Source organism: Brachyhypopomus gauderio, chromosome 11, assembly GCF_052324685.1.
Source record: "Brachyhypopomus gauderio isolate BG-103 chromosome 11, BGAUD_0.2, whole genome shotgun sequence".
Classification (NCBI taxonomy): domain Eukaryota; kingdom Metazoa; phylum Chordata; class Actinopteri; order Gymnotiformes; family Hypopomidae; genus Brachyhypopomus; species Brachyhypopomus gauderio.
This window is the reverse complement of record NC_135221.1, coordinates 7,213,327-7,239,043: the sequence shown is the minus strand read 5'-3', so window position 1 is coordinate 7,239,043 and position 25,717 is coordinate 7,213,327. Positions and strand designations below refer to the sequence as shown.

The 25,717-nt window shown below is 47.7% G+C and overlaps 1 protein-coding gene across 15 annotated transcripts; it reads right to left on the bottom strand.

Moving 5' to 3' along the window:
- Positions 1-25,717, bottom strand: ppip5k1b (diphosphoinositol pentakisphosphate kinase 1b). 15 transcript variants are annotated; one of them, XM_077021493.1, is made up of 32 exons: positions 25,439-25,717; positions 20,703-21,109; positions 20,109-20,304; positions 19,880-19,970; positions 19,697-19,782; positions 19,358-19,512; positions 19,153-19,254; positions 18,888-19,049; positions 18,686-18,807; positions 18,468-18,569; positions 18,293-18,379; positions 18,142-18,217; positions 16,962-17,071; positions 16,436-16,459; positions 15,324-15,409; positions 14,509-14,634; positions 13,562-13,603; positions 11,829-11,950; positions 11,564-11,743; positions 11,343-11,484; positions 11,012-11,235; positions 10,689-10,816; positions 9,918-10,041; positions 9,698-9,805; positions 9,496-9,612; positions 9,161-9,298; positions 8,771-8,867; positions 7,728-7,856; positions 6,372-6,434; positions 2,250-2,387; positions 1,879-1,998; positions 1-1,137 (listed from the first exon to the last, which is right to left on the bottom strand). In XM_077021493.1, exons 2-32 carry the CDS (start codon positions 20,751-20,753, stop codon positions 1,046-1,048), a joined length of 3,540 nt encoding a protein of 1,179 aa, XP_076877608.1. In that variant the 5' UTR covers positions 20,754-21,109; positions 25,439-25,717; the 3' UTR covers positions 1-1,045. The 15 variants fall into 15 exon arrangements, with proteins under 15 accessions (XP_076877608.1, XP_076877612.1, XP_076877609.1 ...); XM_077021497.1 differs by having other exon boundaries at positions 9,918-10,032; XM_077021494.1 differs by lacking the exon at positions 25,439-25,717 and adding an exon at positions 21,450-21,567.

Below are 25,717 nucleotides of genomic sequence, written 5' to 3'. Positions count from 1 at the left end.
AAAAGGCACTCATCTTTACACACATTATTTTATTAATGTAATAATATAATCTGCATAGATCTCAAAATTAAATAAATTCAATCAATTCGACGACATAACATTCTGACAAGAACAGCAGATTTAAACATTTAAACATTCTCAGTCAGCCATTCCTGACATTTCCAGAGCACTTAGGCATACACAAAAGTGGTACAGGTAATAAATCTGAACTGGACGGAAAGTTCATTTTAAAAAGCAAAACACAAATTTGGAATCCATGGCAGGGCTAAGGCACAGTTGTTACCAAAAGTAAACTCCCCAATACTATTATTTTTAAGCCATACAAATAATTCCCGTTTGACTCAAACCTTCCTCTCATTTATATGATTTGCATTATGTAATACTAGTTTAAAATGGGCAACATAAAAAAAAAATTTACCTCAGAAAATATCGGAGGTGATTAAAAAGTCTGTGCTTGATCAGTGGCTACAGCAGAACTGCTTTTTGTGTATTTACTGGCACCGTGACTCAGCTGTGTGAGTGCGGGAGGCGGGACCGCTCGGCTCCCTCCAGATAAACAAACCTACGTGCTGATTGGTCTGCCTGCATCTTTTAGCCGCTGCTGGGCTTGGAGTGACATCACCGTCCAATGAAATTGCTCGGCTGCAAGAAGCGGCGACAGCTGCGTTCAGCTGTGAGAAGGGACAATTACCAGTGTGTATTCCAGTCTCCTTATCTTTATACTGCTTAGCGTGGACTGTAATTAAGATCTCAGTCCCTCTCAGCACAGAGGTATAGAAGTTCAGCTAATGAATGGATTCACGGGTCTCTTGTCTGTTGCCTGACAGCCCAAGTAATGCTCTTTCTCTGAAGACAAAGGGCCTTTACATTACCACAGGAAGTGCAAAAGGTGAGCAGGTTGGCAGCTGTGGGCGTCAGGAAGTAGCTGCTTACTGATCTGGGCTTAACTTCTGCTACCCATAGCACCGCATGACGGAGAGAGAAAGAAACTGATCTTGGATCAGCGGTCGGCGGGGACGAGATGAGTACATGTGCAGCGTGAGTTCTACTCGCTGCTGATGCTGAGGGCTGGAGGCTCAGCCGAGGATGGGGATGAAGGTCCTGAAGTGGATGCAGCGCTAGGAGGATTGCTGAGGTCTGGATGCACGAGAACACACACACACACACACACACACACACACACACACACACACACAATACAAACATTGGTTTGGCACAGAGGTAAGATTAATCATTTTATTGCTCCAGTTTGCACACCCTTCTCTAGTCCCACTTAAGCCACACCTCTCATTTGGAGACGAAACAGGATTGGTCTAAATAAAGAAACCCCATGGGGAAATGCCACAAGTCAAGCTACAAAACGGCAATTAGAACAACTCCACCATTCTAATCTGCAGAACGCTCATATCCTCAAGCGTGTCCCTGGTTTCTCTGAAACTAAAGAGTCATAGTAAATAGGTTATGAGCAGTCAGACAAAGCAAATGGTGCCCACATTAGGCAACCTAGATTTGCCAGATGCCTGCGGAGATAAATGTCCAGAGTGGATGCTGATAACAGCCGGTGAACACACACCCCAACATGACTTGTAGCAGACAGAGGATCTAAAGGCTAAGAGCAGCGAAGGCGAGTGACACGATCAGACTGCAGCGAGACAAGGGTGCTGCAGGGGAGGAGAGTCCTTATTTGGCTTTCATTCTTGGAAGGCTTCCCCTTCGGAGATGGGAGGAGACGGCACGGTAAGAGCATCTTAGACAGTTTAAGGCCCACACAGACGGGCCAATTTTGTTTCCACGTCTGGTGGCAGACGGTCAACTATGCCGGGTATTTTGGAGCATTGTGTGTGGGGGGGGGGGGGGGGGGGGGGGGGGAATACTCACACCAGACAGGCCGGGCTGGCGGTTGCGGAGGTGAAGGAGCTACAGAAGAACTGGCCCGTTCCAGACTCTCGGGCTGCTGCATGGATGGCTGGAACTGGGAATCAAACATAGCTGAGAGACCTTAAAGGTAAGAGAAAGAGAACATGTGCTCAGTAGATCATTCAAACATGTTTTCAACTTAACCATTTTCTAAGAACATTAAATCTTAGATACACAGATCAGTTCACACATTTTAAGAGTTATAGAAACTTGAAGGCTATTAGCGGTATACAACATGGCATTTATATAATTCGTTTCGTATCACTTACATAGCTGCTGATCATGATGTGGGCTATGCATACATGTGTGTGTGTGTGTGTGTGTGTACCTACATTTCAATGTTTTGGTGAGGGTCTCACTCCTGCTTTCACACACTTTGTTGAGAAACTCGTCCACTTGTTTCAGCGAGAGGGAGTTGTGCAGTGTCTCCAATGGGTAGATAGAGGGCACCATCGAGCAGCCTTCAAAGCCTGCAGAAACAGAGAAACAAAGGCCCAATCCCAAAGCCGCTCCTACATGCTCCAGCTCTCTGCCACCCAGAGTATTTGCATTCATAAGAAGGGAGGGGGAGTGTTTTACAACCCCCAGCTGAAGTGCCATCGTCTCCACCAATGTCAACTTTAATACCACACTCAAACAGCGCCGTTTTGGGTTTTGGGAGATTTGAGTGAATGCCTCAGAGAAGGAAAAACCTTTCATGCTTTTGAAATGTCAGGCCGTCAGACAGAGAGTAAGAGTGGAGGCTCTTCTTCAGAAATCCTTCATTACCACAGGACCTTTCCACTTTTTCATTTGGGTAGCATTTGGGATTTAAATGTACCGGTAGTGTCACAAAGACAGCAATACAAGAGAGCACAAGGGCCCTGGGTGACAGAAACACGACCTAAAACACCCGTGTGATGTTCATGTGCATCATTGGTTACACACACACAGATATGAAGTGCTTCAGATACTACATCACAACAATCGATGTGAAACGCCATCCTGAAGCGCAGGGCCACTCCAGTAGAGTAGCGCTCCTCAGTGAAGCAGTACAACACAACGAATCAGGTCTTTTGTCAGAGTACAACCAGAGACGCACCCGTCCCGTAGCCTGAACACGATCTACTCCCTTCAAATCTCCTATTACCAAGTTCAACTGTGCCTTGTTTCCCCACTACCTAATTTCTTCCTATTTAACATTTCACACCATATAGTACTGTGAGCAGCACCACATTAAGCCTGCTTGACTGACTAATGCACCAATTAAAGGAGATAAACGGGTCATCAGTCTCAAGGCTCCCGCAGTGTCGTGCCACTGTAGAAAATGTGCCGCGATAATATGATTTCTGTTTGTTTTTCGGGCACGTCGGTTGGGAGGGTTAATGGAGTTGGACGCTACCTGCCGCAGGTCGTGGTGGTGACGTTAGGCAGGCGAGGCGTCCTTTATAAGCTGTGGAATCTGCTGTGCTGAAGGAATTCACAGTCTCTTTATATCAAAATCAGAGTTAAATCATGCCGGGAAGATCCGTCCAGACGTCGGTTAGCAAAGGACGGACAGCTCGGGCAGTTTCAGGACAGGCTCGGGTCCCTCGTTTTCTCTCCTCTGTCACGAGGTCTGGAATCTTGTCTTGGTATGGGAGGTTCTCACATTTAGCTGATGCAGTAAGTACAGAGGACATGGAGGTGCAGTGTTCACTGCTCATTACCATGTAGCAGAGAGGTGTGTCGAAAACCCAAGGAAGGAGTGAATGAGAGGAGGATACATAGTGCAGGGACAGGAAGAGGGAAAACAAGCAGTCTGAACTGAGCATGTTTACAACACTGTGACCTTTTCACCCCATCTGTGCTTCTGCCAACTTAGAAAGCCATTAAGCCCCAAACGTGTTTATTACATATAAATCAGCCGATCAATTTTCCAATACACTCCCGCTTTCCAATTGACTCGTGTTTCAGGTGCAAATTCCACCACACTCCTGGGAATTGGTCTGAACATCATTACGTGTCTTGGATCAGGTCTCTATATTAACGAAGAGGGACGGCCGCACTGAGGAGGTGGTCGCCCGGCGCCGGTCGCCAGCCCCATGTGGACACGCTACAGCAAGCAGCCAGAGGAAGAAGCAGAGGTGTGACTCCCAGTGAGGGAGCTGCGAAAGCGAAGGGCCAGGAGTGGTGGTGTGGGGGGTGCGCTGACCGGAGGAGCGGTCACGGGGCTCCAGCTGGGAGAACAACCAGCTGGTGAACGGACGGAGGTGATAGGGGCAGCGGTGGAGGTGCTGAGATAACACGGGGTCAGTCGAGAGCCCGCCCAGCAACTCAGCTACCCACTGCTGCTCCTGTGTCGTTCCTGAGGGTGCAGAGGATGAAGGGAGAGAGAGAGAGAGAGAGAGAGAGAGAGAGAGAGAGAGAGAGAGAGAGAGAGAGAGAGAGAGAGAGAGAGAGAGAGAGAGAGAGAGAGAGAGAGAGAGAGAGAGAGATTGAAGAGGATAGAAGGGGGAAGAGGGAAAGGTGATTTAAAAGAAAAAGAAAAGGAGACAAGAAAGGAGGTGAGGAGGTGAGGAGGTGAGGAGAGCAGAGGCACAGCGGAGACAGATATGGAGGATGAGGAAGATGAGGAAGATGTGTAGGAGCTACTGGTCAGTGCGGCATGCTCTTCTGGCCCCGGGTCAGCAGGTGCACATGACATCACAGGCCCGAGTGACTCATCAAGGTGGGCAAATTAACAACAAAGGCTGTGTTGTTCCTAACGAAAAACACACAGACATCTCCACACCAGACCCCTCCAATTCACAGCTCCAATATGAAAAAAGCTCATGGTTATTGTCTTGCTAACACTATGGCTTTTACTCAGTGTGTTCAGGTACTTCAAGATGATAAAAGTGAAGAGACCTGAAAGAGACGTTCCAGCTCCCTGAGGTGAGTGAAGCCTTTCCTGAATTCAAACATCAGTAACCTTGACATCAGTATGTCTGACAGCATTTCAGAACTGACTTTACAGGGCATGCCAAGATTAACTGATGTATTTTAACCAACATTATCATCTTTACAAAAAAAAAGTCCTGGAAAAAGTCCTGACTGGAAGGACTCAGTAGTCATCTCAGTGGTAGTCCTCTCCTGCAGACCTGCCACAACCACAGTTTATTGGTTTGCCACCTCTAAAACATGACCCTAAACCCAGCAGCCAATTATCAGGTATTCTGTCTGCTGAATGACCTGTAAGGAAACGACCACACTGTGCAGCAGAGGGGTGCTTAAGAACCTGGGACCTCTGCTTCTCCCCGAGGCTGAGCCTTCCTGCGGCGAGACGCCTTCCTAAATGGGCTGACAGGTTCCCTTTGCTGCCTCCAACACACTCTTGTACCGCACAGGGTCCGGGTTCTCACCAACAAACCCGGACAGACTAGGCAACGATTCGGTTGCATTCGCTTTAATCTGGAACACCGCATATGGAAATGACCAAGACTAATGGCCACTCCCCCCCCCCCCCCCCCCCCCAGGAATCTAACCAACACCAGGAGCAAGGACTACGACTCTAGAGCTGCTGAGATCTGCAGTAACACAGACTGCTGTTGTCAACAGTTTCTTTACGACCAGCACACCTACTCCCAGTGAAGCCCAGGGCTGCAGATATACGGCCAAGTCCTTAAAACCAAAACAACAAGGAAGGAGCTGCAGATCGATGAGACGGCCCGAGTCCGCCTGCTGTACTGTGTCTTCCCAGCTCATCACGGCATACATCAGCAACAGAACAACAACAGAACTGCGACAAGCTTATCGACACGAGATGTCCACAACGTATGAATACCCCCCCAATGTATTCGGTGACTCTGGGGGTTACATTAATCAGCAGTGGTTAACCACATTGTGCGTGGACAAACAGCATGGCCTTCAGTTTGGGTGGGTGTTCAGTTCAACTTAACGCAGCGAGGAGTGAATCACTGCTATCCAAATTGCTAATGGATACAGCAATTCTACACTGCCAGCAATCATCCTTAGCAAGGATCACTGAATATTAAGCAAACATGGAAATTTAACATAATTTAGCATTGACCAATTTATTCAGTGATGGGAGGGTTAGGCATTTCTCCATATTGGTTGATCACATCAGACATCGAGCACATGACAATGTTTGAGTACACAAAGGAAAACAAAATCACACGGGTCACATCCAGTCAGGGGCCATGCACGCCAGAGCACGAGCACGAGGATGAGCACGAGGATGAGCACGAGGATGAGCACGAGCACGAGGATGAGGATGGAAAAACGAAGGAGTCAGAAAGGAAAGATCAAACTCAGAGGTGTGACGGTGCGGTCAGAGGATCCACATTTTAGAGGGTAAGAACAGACGTGAGGAGCTGGCAACAAGCAATTCAAACAACGTCCAGATCAAGACCATGACACTACATGACTAGGCACTACCACCCCAGGGCATGCAGGCGGTGTCAGAACACGAGGAGTCCAAACAGCGGACATACCATTAGTTGGATGCCTGGCATACGACACAGAAAACCTCTTTACAGCCGGCATCGAGAGCAACTCTGAGGGAATAAAAGAAGCACGCCATGTTACTATGCTGCCGTTATGCTCCTATTATAGCCATTCAATGAGAACGGACACCAGCAAGTGTGTGTGTGTGTGTGTGTGTGTGTGTGTGTGTGTGTGTGTGTGTCAGTGTATACACACTGCCCATCCCTCTGCCCCAAAGCTTTTAGACCCAGTCCCTCTAAATTAACTTTAGAGTTAAATATTAATTAAATATAAAAGAGTGACAATCTGCATGCAGCGGGTTTGATGTGAAACAAAGAGACAATCTAAGGTTATATAATACAAACAGCCCCCTGTGCCCATTTCTAATGGAACGGAGTGACACTGCACTATTCTGGGTAGAGTTTAAACCGTCTATTATGCCACAGGTCTTAGTGTAACGGCACAGTGACACACTGTGGACAAAACTGTAAAAGGCACAAGAACATACCCTGTAACAAAAAGGAAGTGGAAATTTTGTGTGGACGGTTGAGTCATGGAAGAGTTAACCTGACTGCTACTGCTAAATTGGCATAAGCAAAATGACTGAGCACTGTTTTAAAAATATAAACATTCAAGAAAAGCAGAACGGAGTCTTCTGGAGGTTCCAACAAACGCAGCCATGTGTGTCGTAGCAGGACCTAACATGTTCATGAGAGCATCAAAGGCCTTCAACCTCGTCCTGTGGGAATAAACTCGCGCTACGTAGACCCAAATGAGTTGGAACAAGAACCATATGCAAACAGTCTTATAAATAAATAAATACTTTCTTTACAGATATGTTAATGTGTGTGTAGTCATGCACATACACTCACACAATCAGTTCATTTCCAGATGCAAATTAACGTGCTGAAGACAATCTCCCATGCAGAGCTTCAGGGTCAGAGTTTTAATGATTAATACATGAGACATGAATTAATCATGAAATAAACATGTCAAAGTGAATTTGAACTGAGCAGTTGAATGAGACGGAGGGCGATATAGAGGATGTGTCTGCAGCGTTTGGGACACCCACGTGAGCAGAGGGTTCATGGACGAAGCCATTAGCCCTGGAGTGGTACAGTCAGCTCTGAAGTTCAGAGAGGAAACGAGAAAGGGACAGATATCCCAGAGACGGCGCCACCCGCAGTCAGGACCGTGCAAAAGCCCTTCCGTGATTTAGGGTGTAATGGAAAAGTTATGCAGATTGGTCGGGAAGTGAACTGGCAAAAGCGATAGAAACCGATTGGGAACATGACACTGATCTGAATGATCGTGATGACGGGCTCAAAGCCCATACGCTTCACCAGAGGCCGTCGGGGACGTACCGTGCCCACTGGTCCGCCTCCTGGGGGAGGTGACCTTTTTGCGCTGGGATGGCGCTAGCTCGCGTAGGTTAGGGGCGCTGGAGGACACCCCTCGGGAGGAGGCACTGAAGAGGCCTGTGTATGGGAAGCCTGTGAGGGGGGGTAGTAGGGGGTCACAGAGGGTGGTGTGGGTGGAGGTGGAAGGGAGAGGGGCGACGGCAGTTAGTTTCACTACTGGACATGCAGGGGACGTTTTGTGGACAAGTTCACCTGAACAAGCTCACCCCTACACACCCCCCTCCCCCATTCCCAACACTCCCCAGGGACGACCAGGCTGAAGTGCAATCATCCAGATTCACAGGGGAACTGGTGGGATTGTTTAATCCTGGTGTGAGGAACAGGCTCGATGCAACATGCACTGGTACTAATAAGAACCTCACAGACATGCTCAAAGTGTAAATACAACAGCTGCATTTAGATGGTGAATCTCCTTTTTTTTTATGAATTACAGTTTTTTTAAACGTACTCAGTAAACTTGTGTTCCTACAGGACTGTAGCTTTATGTTATGAAGAGATGAGATTCTACATGTGGAACAAAACTGATTTCTGTCACTTGTCCAATGTAATCTGTGTAATCATAGCGGCCATCGTTGTCCTGGCGCAGGTATATGCAGTAGGTACGCGCCACTGAGGTATGAAGTATAAAAGTGTGAAATGGTTCATAACTGGAGGAAGGCTTTGTACTGTTTCACCTCTTCAAAGTTCTTTTCTGACGGGAACAGGACAGACAGGAATAGCTCTCAGTGTGTTGCCAGCAGCCAAAATTAGATCACAACTGGCAGCCGGAGTACCGACGTGCTGGTAAAGCGCAAGCTGCCCCCCCCCCCCCAGCCTAAACAGCGCTCAGAAGAGCCTCGTCACTGTCCCATACACGCTAAGTAGGGATGGCAGGGGTTCTGGGGTCATGTGTGACCACAGACACTGCGGTCAGTGAGGTCTGGGCTAGACGGGGGGGGGGGGGGGGGGGGGGTTGTTGGGTTTGGGGGGCGACAGTCTGTACGCACCCAGGCCGCTGGACTTCACCTCAGGAGACTGGCGGGAACACGAGGGGAAGAGACGATAAATGGCCCCACGAGAGGAGGTGCTGCACTCAGACAGGACCTGTGGGGAGAGGAATCACACAGACAGAGTCGGTTAAATAAAGCAACAGGCTACCCAATGACAATTATTTACTCAGCTGCTCAGGCAATGTCACGGAGACATTTGAAGTCTCTAACTTCAAAAGACCAGGGACTCTGCCTGTTGACATTAGACATGGACTGCAGACATTTATCTTCAGTCTAATTTATGATTGTTATGTTTAATGCTTGTGCAGGTGTAGATGGCATGTTCCACAACAGGCGTCACGCTGAATGCGAGACCACGTCTGCTGGAGGCCTGGCTGAAGGCCGCACCTCCATGGAGCCAGCCTTGCGGTTGCCAAGCAACGGCGACTTCCTGTGGATGCTCAGGGGGTCCGAGAGGGTGTGACAGGTAGGTTGGTCCTCCGTCAGGTCCTCCAGGCTACCCAAGTCCTCCTGCTTCTCCTGACTCTGCAGTCACGACAAACATGTTACGCAAAGGATGAACCTTCTCCCGTCGGGTCAGAACAAACATCTCACGGACCGGGTTGGGTAAGGGTGGGAAAGAGGAAGCTGGATCAGTGCAATAAACGAACACGGGTGCCGACGCTGACTGGTACACGGTGAGTGTTTATACTGTCTCCACACACACACACCCCCACACACACCTTAGCGGAGGCAGGGCGGAACCCAAAGCCTGCTGGTGCATTCTCCTCGTTTGGGCTGACCTTCACCCCGGGACTGAAGTGCAGCTCCACATGGAAACGTTCCTCTGAAGATGGATCCTGCACACACACACACACACACACGCTGAGACTGCCTGTAGGACAATGGGTTATAAAAGAAGATGCAGGTGGACTGAGAGTTTACCTTATTGTTGTCTTCATACAGCATAATGACTATCTGAGTCATGTAGTTGAGTTCAGTTACAGCACTAAGGTAATCCATGGCCTGTTTCCACTGCTCATCCTTCCCCTCCTGAAGCAGAAACACATGAACACACCAACGTCAACACACACACACACACACACACACACACACACACACTAAATGTGAATGTGTGGAAGGCCTAGGATGAGCTCCTACTGACGTCGAGAAGGCCTCCGTAGCGGAAGATGCTGAGCAGGGAGTGCACGTGGCTCTCGCTGGTGAAGTAAAGCCGGGTTCGCACGTGGCGACCCGGAGACATCACGCCACGCGAGTACCTGAACCACCAGGGGGAGTGAAAGCACATTCTGATCACTCACATGGGTTCACACAGACACACAGACGAATCCTGTCTCTCTCTCTCTCTCTCACACACACACACACACACACACACACACACACATTTACGGCATTTAGCAGATGCTCTTATCCAGAGCGACTTACAGTGCTTTGCATCCTAGGTAATAGTACGGATAGGCCAGAATTCAAGATACCATTGAGTCAGACTACTACTAAACTACAGGAGTCAATATCATTACCTAGTGTTTTGCAAGTTAGACATTTGCCAAGAAACACAAATAACCATAGACAGACATACAATTTAAAGAACAACGACAAGTGGTATCAGCTGAGTTAGTGCTCTGGTAAGAACTCAACACACACACACACACACACACACACACACACACACACACACACACACACACACACACACGAGCGTAAACAGCCAATTAACAAATCCAAAACACCCAGAGAGGAACAAAGATCTGCTTCATGAAGTGGGTTGTAGGTAAAATAAAGAAAGTTAAAAACTGCATAAGGATATGTTGAACTTCTCAAAGTAGTTTTTTTCTATAATTGCTTGGGTGTTGCGTTATAAACCACACGGCCTGAGGGGGATTTCATGGAGCTGTAGACCAGCACAGAAACTCACAGTGGGTGGAGCTTGTTGACAGCCTCATCCTCATGTGTCCTCTGCAGGTCCAGCTGGATCTTCCTAACCAGCGGCAGGCAGTACGCACTGGCAATGTCCAGCTTCTCCAGCTTACTAATGCCATACTCCTACGGGATTAGAGACAGACAGACAGAAACAGAGACAGAGAGAGAGACAGAGAGAGAGAGAGAGAGAGAGAGAGAGAGAGAGAGAGAGAGAGAGAAAGAGCAATAAGGGAATCAAGCAACCAAAACAATCAAACAAATAAAACATCACTCAAAAACACATGAACAAAAACTAAAAAATAGCAAGTGTCCCCCCACTTGTGGAATGATGATGTCGGCGAGCGCCCGTGACAGTCGGAAGAGCTCCAGCGTGTCCTCCAGGGCCAGAGAGCCGTTGTGCTGCGTGTCGTACTTCACGCAGTCGTAGATGTCGGGGATCTTGCTGATGTCGTAGCGGCCGCTCTTCATGCGGAAGTCCCGCTCCAGTTTGGACCAGCGCTGCAGCATCAGCTCCAGGGTCTCGCTGTGGTACAGCTGCAGGTCTGAGAGCAGGTGCTCCGATCAACACGCGCTCGGAACCGCCTCAAAACAGCCTCGCAAAACGGGCTCGGAGCGGAGAACGGCCACGAGGGCCGAGAGGGGCACTCACTGGCGGATTTGGGGTCCTCTAGGCGACTGCGTATCTGACGCGTGAGGCTCTGGATGAGAGCGTGCACCTTGTCGCACGTCCTGACGGGATTCTGGATGGTCTTCATGGAGTTGATCAAGGAGGGGCTGCCAGTGGGAGCCAGCTGTGAAGAACAGCAGAGAGGATGGCATCTCCAACAGGCCCAGCTAGCTGTATGGGGAGCAGACCCGACGGCCGGGTACCTTCTGGTAGTCCTCGCTGAAGTCCTGGTCCTTCTGCATGACGTCGTGGAGGCGGGCCTTGACGCGCTGATGGCAGTCGGTCAGCGAGTCGCTGTCGCTGTCTAGCAGACCGTTCATGTTGGCGCTCTTCACCATCTGCACCAGGATGGGCGTGAGCTCGCCCTCCAGCGCCAGCAGGCCCTGTGCCCACGCGGGAACATGTAATGTACGCATGCACACACACACACTCACACACACACACGCACGCACACGCACGCACACACACCTTTGCGAAGGCTGCAGCGGTCATCTGCACGCGGCCCTCGTCCGAGGCGTAGATCTTGAGGTCATGGCGGTAGGTGCTGTGTAAACGCAGAAGGCCACAACCAGGGAAGCCTGCATAATCACCTGCAGGGACACAGGGGTGGAGGTATTGCTATGGGACACAGATCTCAGCACCAAACTCCTGGCCTGGCTAAGGATTCACTCACACACGCGCTGCGCGCGCGCAATACAAAATCCAACCAGCCTCTACTGAATACCATTCCCCTGCTGTTCTGAATGTGATTCTTACTCTGCCTGAGCGTCCTGCTGGCTTGATACTAATAACTGAATGCATGGGGGTAGGATGTTACATTTGGGGACTGGATAAGTTTGTTACACATTAAGTCATGCAAATCTGAGCTATGAAAGATAAAGGAACACAATAAAAGCATAGTAATGAAACCACTGTCAGATTCAAGAACTACAATACTCAACTACAACATAGCAATGGATACAAACACAAGAGTCCACAGACTTTGGTATTGGTTGTCAAGAATGTCAACAACATCGATATGCTGTCAACTAATTCACTGTACAAAACAACCAAAAGGTATTTTATACATTACACTGACAAATTACAGGATTGTTTATGAGCCATGATAACCAATATCCATGTCATGGAATCTTTGGTACAATCCACACACAGCATCTCCCGATGCCACTTACGCAAAACAAACGGCATTAGTTGGGTCGTATGCCTGCTGACAAACAGGATTAGATGGGTCACATGGTTGCAAAAGTATGATATGAGGATGAAAAAAGCAGCTTAGAAAGCCCAATATGAAAATCACTGCCTCACTCCCGCCCCCCCCCGGGAAGGTCACTCGCACACTCCCGCCCTGGGAAGGTCACTCGCACACTCCCGCCCCCTGGGAAGGTCACTCGCACACTCCCGCCCCCTGGGAAGGTCACTCGCACACTCCCGCCCCCTGGGAAGGTCACTCGCACACTCCCGCCCCCTGGGAAGGTCACTCGCACACTCCCGCCCCCTGGGAAGGTCACTCGCACACTCCCGCCCTGGGAAGGTCACTCCCGCCCCCTGGGAAGGTCACTCGCACACTCCCGCCCCCTGGGAAGGTCACTCGCACACTCCCGCCCCCTGGGAAGGTCACTCGCACACTCCCGCCCCCTGGGAAGGTCACTCGCACACTCCCGCCCTGGGAAGGTCACTCCCACACTCCCGCCCCCTGGGAAGGTCACTCGCACACTCCCGCCCCCTGGGAAGGTCACTCCCGCCCCCTGGGAAGGTCACTCCCGCCCCCTGGGAAGGTCACTCCCGCCCCCTGGGAAGGTCACTCCCGCCCCCTGGGAAGGTCACTCGCACACTCCCGCCCCCTGGGAAGGTCACTCGCACACTCCCGCCCCCTGGGAAGGTCACTCGCACACTCCCGCCCCCTGGGAAGGTCACTCGCACACTCCCGCCCTGGGAAGGTCACTCGCACACTCCCGCCCTGGGAAGGTCACTCCCGCCCCCTGGGAAGGTCACTCGCACACTCCCGCCCCCTGGGAAGGTCACTCGCACACTCCCGCCCCCTGGGAAGGTCACTCGCACACTCCCGCCCCCTGGGAAGGTCACTCGCACACTCCCGCCCCCTGGGAAGGTCACTCGCACACTCCCGCCCTGGGAAGGTCACTCGCACACTCCCGCCCTGGGAAGGTCACTCGCACACTCCCGCCCTGGGAAGCCCTTCTTACCACAGTCAATAGGGGACTCGCCGCCCATGGATCTGCAGCTATCTAGTTTATAATTCAAGAGAAGAGCAGGTCAGCTGGCAGTGCGGAGAACTGTAGTCCTCTCAACAGCGCCATGACTCCGCAGGAGACCAGGAAATAGCCTGACCGGTTCGTTTTTTTTATGCCACAGCGAAAGCTGTTAAGACAACTTGCAAAAATACCCAAAAAGGAAATAAAAGGTCCCAGGTCCACCAAAAGTTCTGGGCAGGAGAAGCGAGACAAGCATGCAGCTCTGAGATAAAAAGGTGTGTGTAGAGATCACAGGGCAAACGGTTACAGAGAAACCAAAAGGGCTCGTTATTCACCCGTTACAAAAAGCTACTGTATGCCATATAATTGCATTCAGCTGCAGAAACTATTTGACAAAAGAAAAATCATAGTTAAACTCAAATAAAATTATGCCACAATGAACAAAATCACACATTACTAAAATTCTGATATTATTTAAATTATATAAGATGATATATAAATATATAAAAGATTAGGATCTTTAAACTTCACTATTACAAATTTAAATGTCTTAATGGTCTTCCCAAAGAAGCACATGTTAAAACACTTCAGACAGTGAGCAGCAGAACCAGCATGTGAATACAGTGTCTCTCATGCCCACCACTATATTTCTGCAGCTTTACATGTACAAAACTACATCAGTAAATCTTCAGCCTGGGCTGAAGGAGCAGAAAGCCACCCCTACTTATGGAGAAGCGTGTTCATGCAAGCAGCATTAGCCATGTGGTCTCATTTCAACATGACAAATATACACTTATGTATTATTTCTTTATATTTAAATGATTTTTACTTTGTCATCAATCCCCTTGAACTGCAGATTGTGGTTTCTTATGTATACTCTGTCACCACTCTTTAGATAACACAGATAACTCATAGACGTATAAAGGGTGCGAGTGTACCTTGGCCTCCAGGGTACATGCAGCGAAACGCCCTGCCCAGTTCCTCGGCCTGCACACGGCCCGCCGGGGTCAGCTCCCCCCCCCACTTCAACACCAGCAGGAGGGAAGGACCACCTGTCAGAGAGTCTGTGTGTGGGCACGTGCATGCACGCACGCAGACAGACACACGTGCACACACACACACACACACACGGACACACATGCAGACACTTAATGGCATGAAAAGTGACTGTGAAATGCAATAAAATAGCTATTATAATGAAGATAATGAATTGATGATTAAAAATATATATCTGATGCATCAGCCTGATGTTTCTGAAGTTTTGAGTTGCACTGTACTTAGTTCTTTAATTCAAAATCTAGGGTTAGGGTTAGGGTTTTGAGTTGTGCTGTATCTAGGCTTAAGGTTAGGGTTTTGAGTTGTGCTGTATCTAGGGTTAGGGTTTTGAGTTGCGCTGTATCTAGGGTTAGGGCTAGGGTTTTGAGTTGCGCTGTATCTAGGGTTAGGGTTAGGGTTTTGAGTTGTGCTGTATCTAGGCTTAAGGTTAGGGTTTTGAGTTGTGCTGTATCTAGGGTTAGGGCTAGGGTTACTTTTCATGCCACACTATCATTTTTTTTTTTAACTTTACCTCATCTTTTTTGTTGGACTGACAAACCTAATTTAATAAAATGTACACAGATTAAAATGAAGCATCTTCATGCTTGTCTGGGACTAATGAATGAACAGGCACGCACACGGAGACATGCGCTCATGCACACGCGCTCGTGCACGCACACAGAGCCATGCGCTCATGCACACGCGCTCGTGCACGCACCTTCTTCTTCACTCGATGCCTTCAGCTGTCCGTTGGGCAGATAGGTCAGCTGCACCTTCCGGTTAATCCCAGAGAAATGGCCGTACCTGAAAGACAACCCACAGGACGAGGCACATGGCCACAGCCACACAGACACACCATCAGACCACAGCATCGGCCACACAGACACCCCATCAGACCCCATCGGCAGCCACGCAGACACACCCCAGCACTGGCCACAGGCCACGGCATAGCTCCCTGCTTGCTCACGGGTGCTCTGGGGTTGCCAAGTTTCTGGAAAGAATCGTGTGGTTCGCCTTTCCAAAAGGTGGCATGGATTACCAGCTGGCTTGTGTGCCATGCTATAGCGGGTGGCTGTGCCCACACTGGCTTTGCAGGACTTTGCAAGGGCAGACAGCTGCGGTCCTGCCTTGTTGTTAAACACACTAAAGTTTAACAACGTTCTCTAGTAGAGCCATCCTTTCTGCAAGAGGACATCTTAAAAATGCAGAACAAATATGCAATGGAAAGAACAATAGAATTGTTCTCAGAACTGAGAGCAACATGCCAAAAACAGAAATAAAACAGACAGACGTCTGATTAACCTGCATCTGATTATCAGACGTCAGATTTTTAAACGCGCATTTTAAAAATGCTTAGAAACTTGGTCTGGAGTCTGTCTTTAACCAAAAAAGGACAAACTGACTCTAAACCAGGTTTGAGGGCATTTTTCAGTTCAGTTTTTTTCCATAACAAACCAAGCACTTCCCCAGGGGTTACTGTCACACAAGTGTTGACCCAAAGCCTGTTTTTTAAATCACCCTGTTATCAATGAATCAAATATCTTACATGACGTGTTATGTGTTATGAAATTGCCTTGCTTCCAGACGGCTGGGGAGGTCAGGGGGGTTAAGGAGGGTGTGGAGTAGTTGGTTATTCGGGACACACTTGGGGTTACATGCAACATAAATGGACGCCCGCTGGTCTCATTAGAAGGGATTCATTATAATACTAGGATATCCTACTTAACTCATCATTCAGTTGTACAGGGCTACAGGTTAATGACTGTGAGTTTGAAAGCCTCAATAAGGCAAAATGCACTTCAGGAGGCACAGAGGCCATGAGGTGCGTACTGATTATCGTTCAGGCTGGATTCCCTTGAGAGAGAGAGCAGGGACGGAGGGATAGAGAGACAGAGGGGAAGAGGAAGAGAGACGGGAAGGAATGTAAGAAACTGGGCTCTTTGGTGTGGGGGAGCACAGTGACAAGCTACACTGATCATTATGATCATATAAGCTAAATTTTTATTCTCCCAGTTAAAATGACATAAAATAATTTTTTTTGTTTTCAATAGGTGTGAATAAAATTAGGCAATGATAAGCAAGACAGTAAATAAAACCGCATGTTTTATATTAAAAGGGGACCCTGCGTGTAGAGAGCAGGACTAAAGCAAAGGAACAACAGTGGTGTCCAAATCACTCATAAAGGAGAGAACCGAAGAAGGAGGGTGCAGAGATGAAGACTGGTAACAGCAAGGGCGCAAACACTGCGCTGCTGATAATGGACAGCAGGGCGGCGCTGTGGATAGGAGCTTTGACAAACCAGCTCTCCTGACCCGCAGTGGCAGTGTTAATCTGGTCTTAATCACTGTGTACTCACATCTCCAGGACGGTCTTCAGCTGTTCCAGTTTGGACTTCTTCTCCTCGATCTCACAGTCATTGTGCTGACCCAGTTCAGCCAGCAGCTGACGAGCAATATCCAACACCTCCTAAAAACACAACGGCACACGGTGTCAACATGGTCCATGACCTCAGGATTCAGATCCCTGGAATCATACATGAGAAACCTCACTGAAAAATGAGACACAAAACAAAAACAAAAAGAGGAAGAGCAAGTCCCTTACCAATACATGACCTACATTTGACCTCAGGTTAATTCTGAAACTGAATGGAATATTAGCTGGCCCATAAAGTGTCCTCTGTACTCCCTCACACCCAATAAAAAGTTCACAGACAACAAATGTCCATGGGAAACTAACCAGAATGACACATGATAACCTTGACATGAGATATTCCGGTCATAAACAGCTTAGCAGTGCACGTGTGCATACCACAAGTCGAGCAGTTATACAACATTCACATTCCAGCGACCTAAATGTGTCAATGACTAAAATACCCAGTGAAGCCCGAACCCTCCGAGCTAAACATGCAGACAAATGTAGGTAAACATGACTGTCAAGGCTGCCCTTCTGAGCCCCAGATAAAAATTAAGCACAGAGTTAAAAGAGAGCTCACTGGTGATTGACCATTGACAGAGCCATTGACAGAGCAATTCGGTCCAAGATTAGGTTGAACCCGTATGTGGGAAACAGGCCTTAATGTGCTGCAAGACTAAACGTTGTAGCAACAAATATGGAATGTTTGAGGGTTACAGAGAAATTGTGCAGGACTTAGCAGGACATTTCTATTCAAAGCTGGCATGTCTGGTGATTAGCAACAAGGTCTTCAGTAGGATATTTACAGTAAAATATGAACAAATGCTTCTCATGCCTATGAAACGAAACAGCTCTATAATTTATATAGTGCCAATGATTTGAAGACTAACAATTTACATCAACTTCTTATCCTAATAAATTTACATTCAAACCCCGCCTCCTCATGTTATTGCTAACAAATTTACATTCAAACCACGCCTCCTCATGTTATTGCTAACAAATTTACATTCGAACACCACCTCGCTATCGCATCGTTAAACAATTTTATATTGGACCCCAACTTCGTTATCGCATCGTTAACAAATTTACATTGGAACTCCGCCTCTTCATTCCACCACACCCACCTGCAGCTGCTTGGGCTTCTTCAGCTTCAACTTTCCAGTCTTGTACCCACCATACTTGTCAAACAGTTCGAAGAACCTGAGAGAGACATCGGCGCAGTAAAGCACAGGACGCCAAGCCTTCGGGTGTGGGTGCGTTAGCGTGACGACTTACAGGGCATTCCGCACCTCCATCTTCATCTTCTGCTTGGGCGTGCGGTCTCCATGGCGAATCACCGCAATCACGCAACGGAGCTCCATCCTGAAAGAGACATGACGTTAAGAACGATGTCAATATGCCACGCCCACTGATCGAGTGGATAAAGGGAGTGTATGGGTGGGGTCCACACATGGTTCCTGAGGTGGTGGGAACTATGGGGATGTCCTCCGCTTCCATGGGGATGGACCAAGGGATGTGTAGCTGAGGCGCCAGCTCCCGCATTACCATGTTCCTGTAGAAATGATGTCAGAGCTTTCACGGAGAAGTCCAGCAGATCTGCAGATGTTCAAGCACTCTTGTTGTGATATAAACTATTGCCGATTATGGAAAAAAAGCAGGCTCACCTACCCCAGGACTTTGGCACAGTCGTCATAGTATTTCATGGAGTTCTTTACAAAGCTAAAGCCATTTACATCACAGACAAAGGAGTGTCCATTTGCCCGGAGGAGGTCAAAACCGCATACTGTTTGCTGTGGTGAGCAGATATCAATGTCACTCAACTTTATCCTTCAGGGGACAAATACAAACAAACGTAGAGAAAACGGCACACCTTGAACGCCAGACACACTTTGCGGGCCACTAGTTTCTCCATGGCCGTGAGCATGACCGGGTAGCGGATCTCCTTCCCCTCACTGTCCCTCTCCACCTTCCCGTCCAGCGCCGGGGACTTTCGGGCTTCTGCGTGGGCATAGTCAGGACCTACTGTGTACACCTGCCACTCCCCAAGACACAACACGAGACGCCGGTCACTTTGACACCTATTGCCAGCCACTGGAAACACACGGGTGCATAAACATCACAGTGCCTGCTCGTACCTTCACATCTGTACCGTCTGTAGGCATGAATTCCTCATATATATAAGAGCCAGTCTTGCGAACTGCGCTCTCGGGAGAGTACACACTGCTGCGGCTTCCAATCTAGGGCACACGGTACACACTTGCATCACCCTCCCTGGGGCGAAGGGGACAGAAACATTGCCAAAGTGTGTGACAGGGAGAGGAGAGACGGAGGGTACAGCACCTTTCTGAAGAGACGCTGGCTGCCCCCCCCTGCTGGGGTGGGGTAGTAGATGTACACATTGTGGTCCTCTGCAGACACGGGCTTCTCCACAAAAGGCTTCTGGAAGACTTCCCCATTTACCTCAACATGGTCCTCTCCCTCCACCAGGTTACACTCTGATACACACACACACACACACACACACGCACACACGCACACACACGCACGCACTAAAGAACACTGCCATACAGCTCAACACTAAGGTACATGCCACCTACAGTTACACATCACTGTGTACATATGAGAACGCAGACACCCATTTACAGTGTGAGAGGCACATACGTCTCCATGGACTGTTACCTTTGGGTCTGTCAGGGTCCCGGTTCAACACAGCATAGCGTGGCAGGTCGATACCCTCCTCCTTCAGAATACGATACACTTCTCTCCTAACAGTCAGCAACATTCAAATCTTTAGGCTATTCAACCAAAGACCACACCATCAGACCTGACATGTAAGGGGAGGAGGCTTTTGGTCCACCGTACCTGTCCCGAATGAAGTACTGCATATTGAGGTCATTGATAAGAAGAGGGTTCCTTAATTTGGCATAACTCACGGCTTTGTCCAGGGGAAATCCTACAAATGCAACAATGAAACAGAACAATTCAAAATAGGATAACAGGATAGAGTCTGGCACTGTGTATTCAACGTGTGTGTGTGTGTGTGTGTGTGTGTGTGTGTGTGTGTGTGTGTGTGTGTGTGTGTGTGTGAGACCTTTGGAGTGGAAGGAGATGAGACAGTCACACAGGGGCCACTTCTCTACGGGTTCGTTGAGTATGACGTCTTCTGGGAAGATGACCACAGTGATGTACTCAAACTTACACAGTCGCTCCATGATCTGGGTCATGGGCTTGGAGTTGGACTTCTTCATCATGGAGCATATGCCCACCACAATCTGACGCTCAGAGGACTTAAAAAAAAATATATAGAGTTAACAGAAAAAACGGTGATGTACATTATATTAAACCCATCTAAGGGTAAACCAAGTTCACTCTGTGAAGATTCATTTTGTATAAGACTTTACAGTAAACACTATTGACTAACTAATCCTTCAACTACTGGTAGAGTGTGAGTGGTATTACAGGTATTAAGCGATGTTGTTTGATTTTTGGTCTAATGACATTGAAAAACCAATATGCTTCACTACTAACTGGCACAGTCAATAGCCAGTTGTGTCCCAGAATTGGGGCAAATGATCTATAGGCCTGCTGTGTGTAGCCACTATCGATCACTTCCACAACCGCAAACATCCACGGGCACACCCCCCTCCTCCCAACCTTGTCTTATGAGCCCTCATGAACTGTTTACCACATCATCGTCATCCTCCTCCTCGTCATAGGGATCCGAAGCGTTCCTCATGTTTCTGCAGTCCAGTTCTCTACGCTCATTGCCCTCCAAACTCTCCAGGAAATGGGGAACCTGTTCGCCTTCTCGTATCCTGCCAACTTCGACTTTCCACACACTTGTCAACCAAACATTCCTGGCTGCACAGCACCATCACGTGCTGACAAACACCATCAGGAGGAGCAACTTCAGCCCAGAGAGTTGAAAGGTTGCAGGACAGGACTGCTGGTTCTTCTCAGGAGGCAATTTCAGAGGCGCTTTGTGCTGCTTCTTTTCTCTCTCTCACGGATCACGTCATCCTACGAGCCCCTCTTCAGTTTTTGAGACAGCAAGCCTGTGTTTTGGACAACATCTGCATTCGACGTCTCCGACTGCAATAAACGAAGAGTTAACAGAGTCACAAGCAGAAAAAAGACACAGGCTGGTAAAGGTCAACAATGCTCATTTTTACTGTAACTCCATCGAGACCCAAGCAGAGGTAATACCCATGTGCCTTGCCCACCCATATGCTGACGGCAACGGAAAAGGCATCGTGTTGCACACACTGTTGGAGTCATGCACCAACATTGTACACTACAACTTATCATGTTTCATCATCCATGCAGACAGCATGTGGTGTTGTGCAAACCAAACCTAGCTGTTAGAAGATCACAGGGGGCAGCTGGCCAAAGCGAAGCAAGCACGTGCCAACGAGCCCGCACCTTAGCTCACCTTTCACCTTCACTACGTTATCTACAATTACTTGCAAGCAAGTACATTTTCCCACCGTCGTGTGGCGAGCTATATCCGTCTTCGGGAGCACTGTATGACCAGCCTGAGCGAGTATGGGTGAGTGAGTAACACATGGGGCATGGGATTAGCCTCCCCAGCCTGAGAGGAAGGGGGTTGGGTGTGGGGGGAGGGGGTTGGCCCTGGGGGGAGGGGTGGGCACATGCTGACGGCCATGGTTCCCAAAGATAACTCACTGCTTGTGGTGAGAGCTGACAGGCAATATTACACTGAGAGGAAGCCGCTCTCTATATGCCCGGGTCAGGCAACACCAACACAGATAAACAGTTATAAATAAATGTAAGAGTAATAACATCTACTAGCATCCTCAGAGAAACCACAGCACATTCTGGGATCCATTAAAGCATGCGAGATGATCTACATATGCTTGATGGATTTGCTGCATGTGTTAGCAGTGCACAGCACTAACTCAGGGATGTCATTCTGTAGATGACAATGTTCCAAAGTATCACCGTGACTGAGAGGTGGGAGGGTCGACCCAACACACACTAGTCATTACACCTCTGAGGGACATTGTGACAGGACACGTTTTGTCATATTAAGTCTCTGCCGACACAGGCAAACATAGACATAAACTTAATCCATTCATGGTCTCGTGGCAATATATGCACCGAGCTTAGGCAAAAAAAAAAAAAAAAACAACGAATGTTTGACTGCAAAGGGCGTTGGCCACTGAATACAGGTACAATTACAGTGCTTAATTCAACGTGACGTACACAAGGTACTAACATAACTGCTGACCTGAAGTGGACTAATGATCAAATTCTCTGCCTGGAACTGTTCTCAAATCTCTATGATGTCTATAAACCAGAAAATCTTGTCTACACACCCTCTCATTGTCTTGAAGCTCCCAGAGGTGGGACCAAGTCAGTGTTTTGCAAGTCTCAAGTAAGTCCAAGTCTTTATACCTCAAGTCCCGAGTCAAGTCTCAAGCAAAGACACTCAAGTCAAGTCAAGTCTCGAGTCAAGACAGGCAATAGTCAAGTCAAGTCCCAAGTCTGAAACTTGGAATTTCAAGTCCTTTCGAGTCTTTTTTTTTTTTTTACCAATGTTGCAGGTATATTTTTTTTGTATTGACTGCTGAGATAGAACTGGATATTATGATGGTGACAGAGAGAGGCTCTCTTCCCCGAGTTCAGATACAGAACCCAGGGTTGCCAACTCTCACGCATTGAGCGTGAGACACACGCATTTGACCGTCTTCACACGCTCTCACGCCACACATCCGATTTCTCACGCCAGAAAAATTCTAGTTTATTTACCTCTGCTCCACATCTATGATTCAATGAGTTACTAGTTCGCTCTGGCACCAACCACTGGCGATCGATCGATCGCGATATAATACTTAATTTGTGTCCATTTTACACCCCGCCCGGTAAAAATTTACGTTCGCCAACCCCCCATTTGATTGGTTGTGCTGCAGCTCATGCACACACACACGTACAGAGTGTGGAAAAGCAGAGGACTGGTCTGCGTCAGAAGGACGGAAATGAAATTAATGGGGCGCACTTTATAAATATTAATATGCGTTTTAAAATTTAGATTTGGGGTAAAAAAAATCAAGTCTTTGCAAGTAAACAGGTTCAAGTCCAATTCAAGTCCCAAGTTATTGGTGTAAAAGTCCAAGTCAAGTCTAAGTCTCTGAATATTTTTTCAAGTCAAGTCAAAAGTCTTAATATTAATGACTCGAGTCTGACTCGAGTCCAAGTCATGTGACTCGAGTCCCCACCTCTGGAAGCTCCTACCAGGGGAGCGTGGATGTGCTGCCCTAAACCTGTGTATGTGAGCAGGGCAAGGGGTCACTGTCCATCTACTCTGGCCTTCCAGAGCACCACTGCTGAATACCTCTGCTGAGATTTAAAAGACGACCAGTCCTTGAACTGCTTTGAGGTCATAAATAGCCATCACTACAACACAAGAGAACAAATACCTTGATCTTTTCCTGCCACTATTGTTTCAGATATTTCTTTCAGCATGTTACTAGATTAATAAAAATACATATGGTAATGTGACATTAAGTTCCTGCAGGGTAAATGAGAAATTACTGGAAAATGCTGGATTTTTTTCTATTTTTTACAGAAGAAGTTTTCCCTAAAGTGATTATCATTTTGCTTCTGCAACACACCCAATCACAGGCAGTATAGCTCATGCAGAAATAGACAACTCCATTTTATTATGTCAGACTGCTAATTAACCATCTAGATCAATGTAGTTCTAAAGTACAGGCTATATTTGTAACTGCTGTTGAGATTTCATGATTAACAGGCTATTTAATTTATTGTCCGTGATTTATTAGGGGTATACATATTTAAGCAGTATTTATATCAAATTATATTGAGGCATTTTGCCTCACGCTCTCTAGTAAAAACACACTCATTATCTATTCAGTGGATGAATAATTTAGGTTATCTGAAAAAAGTATATTATTTAAAAACAACTTGTTGGCCTATGGACAGAAAGTACATTTATTTATTTAGGACAGGACGTATCCTAACAGATGGAGGCCTTTCCTTCACCCTACAACACAACCGGAGGTAAGACAGGTGCACAGAATGACACCACATGAACTCACCTATCATATACAACTAGACTGCTGACCAAAGACCCCTTCTTATCATTAACCAGGTGGTTAATCACTTATGTGGCGTACGTGCAAGAGAAAAGCTCATGGATCCATATGCAAATGAAACACCCCCAAATGAGCTGCGACACAAACGCAGTATACACGCCCATTTACAGGTACTCATTCATTGCTCACAGGTACACGTGTTGCACCGAAACCTGTGACCACAGAGACCACTGCTGCACTTTCCTGCCTGTGTGCTGTACACATTCTGATAACTGCACATAGGTACTCAAGTACTTATTGTAATTTAGAAGGAAGTTAATGTAAAAATATTAGGTAGGCCTAAATGACATAATGTAATAATGTGCCATATTTTGTCAATTGTGATTTTTACACCCCAATCGAAATTTGTCCTCTGCTTTTAACCCATCTGTGCAGTCAGAACACACACACACACTAGTGATTACTAGGGGGCTGTGGATCACACGTGCCCAGAGCGGTGGGCAGCCCTAGCCCGGCGCCCGGGGAGCAGTTGGGGTTAGGTGCCTTGCTCAAGGACACCTCAGTCATGGCCTGTCTGGGAATCGAACTCATGACCCTCCGGTCACAAGTCCAGTTCCCTAACCGCCAGGCCATGACTGACATGCCTTTAATTTAAATCTCTCAAATCCAAAAAAACATTTTCGAAGTTTAAATTTAATTTTACGTAACGTAGAAGAAAAAGTGTACTGAAAAGTGGAAATTATCAGCGGCGTAGACTGGAGGCGCGTGCGCGTGCTCGTGCTCAAACAGCCCGCGTGAGTTCTCTTGAGTTCTAGAACACTTTCGATTCCAGGCGTCTGTTCACCCAGGTGCACGCGCGTGCATGGCGCAGGTATCTGATGTGCGAAAGCGTTTAATCTCAACTTCTCAGACCTCTGTAGTTCTCTAATGTTGGTGCTGATTTACGCAGATACAAGGACGGTACGTTTGTTTTAAACCGTAACTCATAAATATCATTTAAAGTCACTTTCTGCTTGAGCGCAAGACTGACGAGGCTAAACTTGTTGTAATACGAAACAAGTCACAAAGGAAAAAGTCACAAAGTTAGCTTATCCTCCGTGAAAAAACTTTATTCCAACTTTATGTTCACGGGCAATGACAAACCCAACTTGAGCTATTTAGCTAGCTACAATAGTAAAAGAAGAAGTAACGTTAGTCAGCCCCTCCCGCCGCTCAATCTAGTTGCCCCTTGAGTTTCATAATAAATGCATCACATTATGTTCACGTATCCTCCAACAGTGTCTGCACCGCACACACGAACCTACAACACAGCAGGAAGTTACCGTGATAACAACATACTCACTTTTGGAGAAAGGGCAGGTTTGATCACAGTGCCAACTTCTCTTCCTATTAACAATATAAGGCGGAAAAAAAGCGGCGACAGGCTGCTTCGTCTGAGGTACTGAGACTGTAGACAAATGACTGCCACCTACAGCACTGGCGATCCAGGTAGCTCAATCACTGACCGCCATCAACAATCCAGATTAGAGGACAACGTTCTCGTTTTCAGAATACCTGTTGTTGTGTTCTGTTTTTGTTTGTTTGTGTGTTTGTTTACTGCGACGATTCTGAGGCTGGTAAC

What these genes read in the sequence shown, in the direction of transcription:
- ppip5k1b (XM_077021493.1), bottom strand. Translation starts at nt 20,753, where the DNA reads ATGAGGAACGCTTCGGATCCCTATGACGAGGAGGAGGATGACGATGAT. An exon ending in AGGAGGATGACGATGATGTG is followed by an intron (nt 20,305 to 20,702) that starts GTAAACAGTTCA and finishes TTTTTTTTTAAG; the next exon opens with TCCTCTGAGCGTCAGATTGT. An exon ending in GTCAACAAGCTCCACCCACT is followed by an intron (nt 10,042 to 10,688) that starts GTGAGTTTCTGT and finishes TCACTCCCCCTG; the next exon opens with GTGGTTCAGGTACTCGCGTG.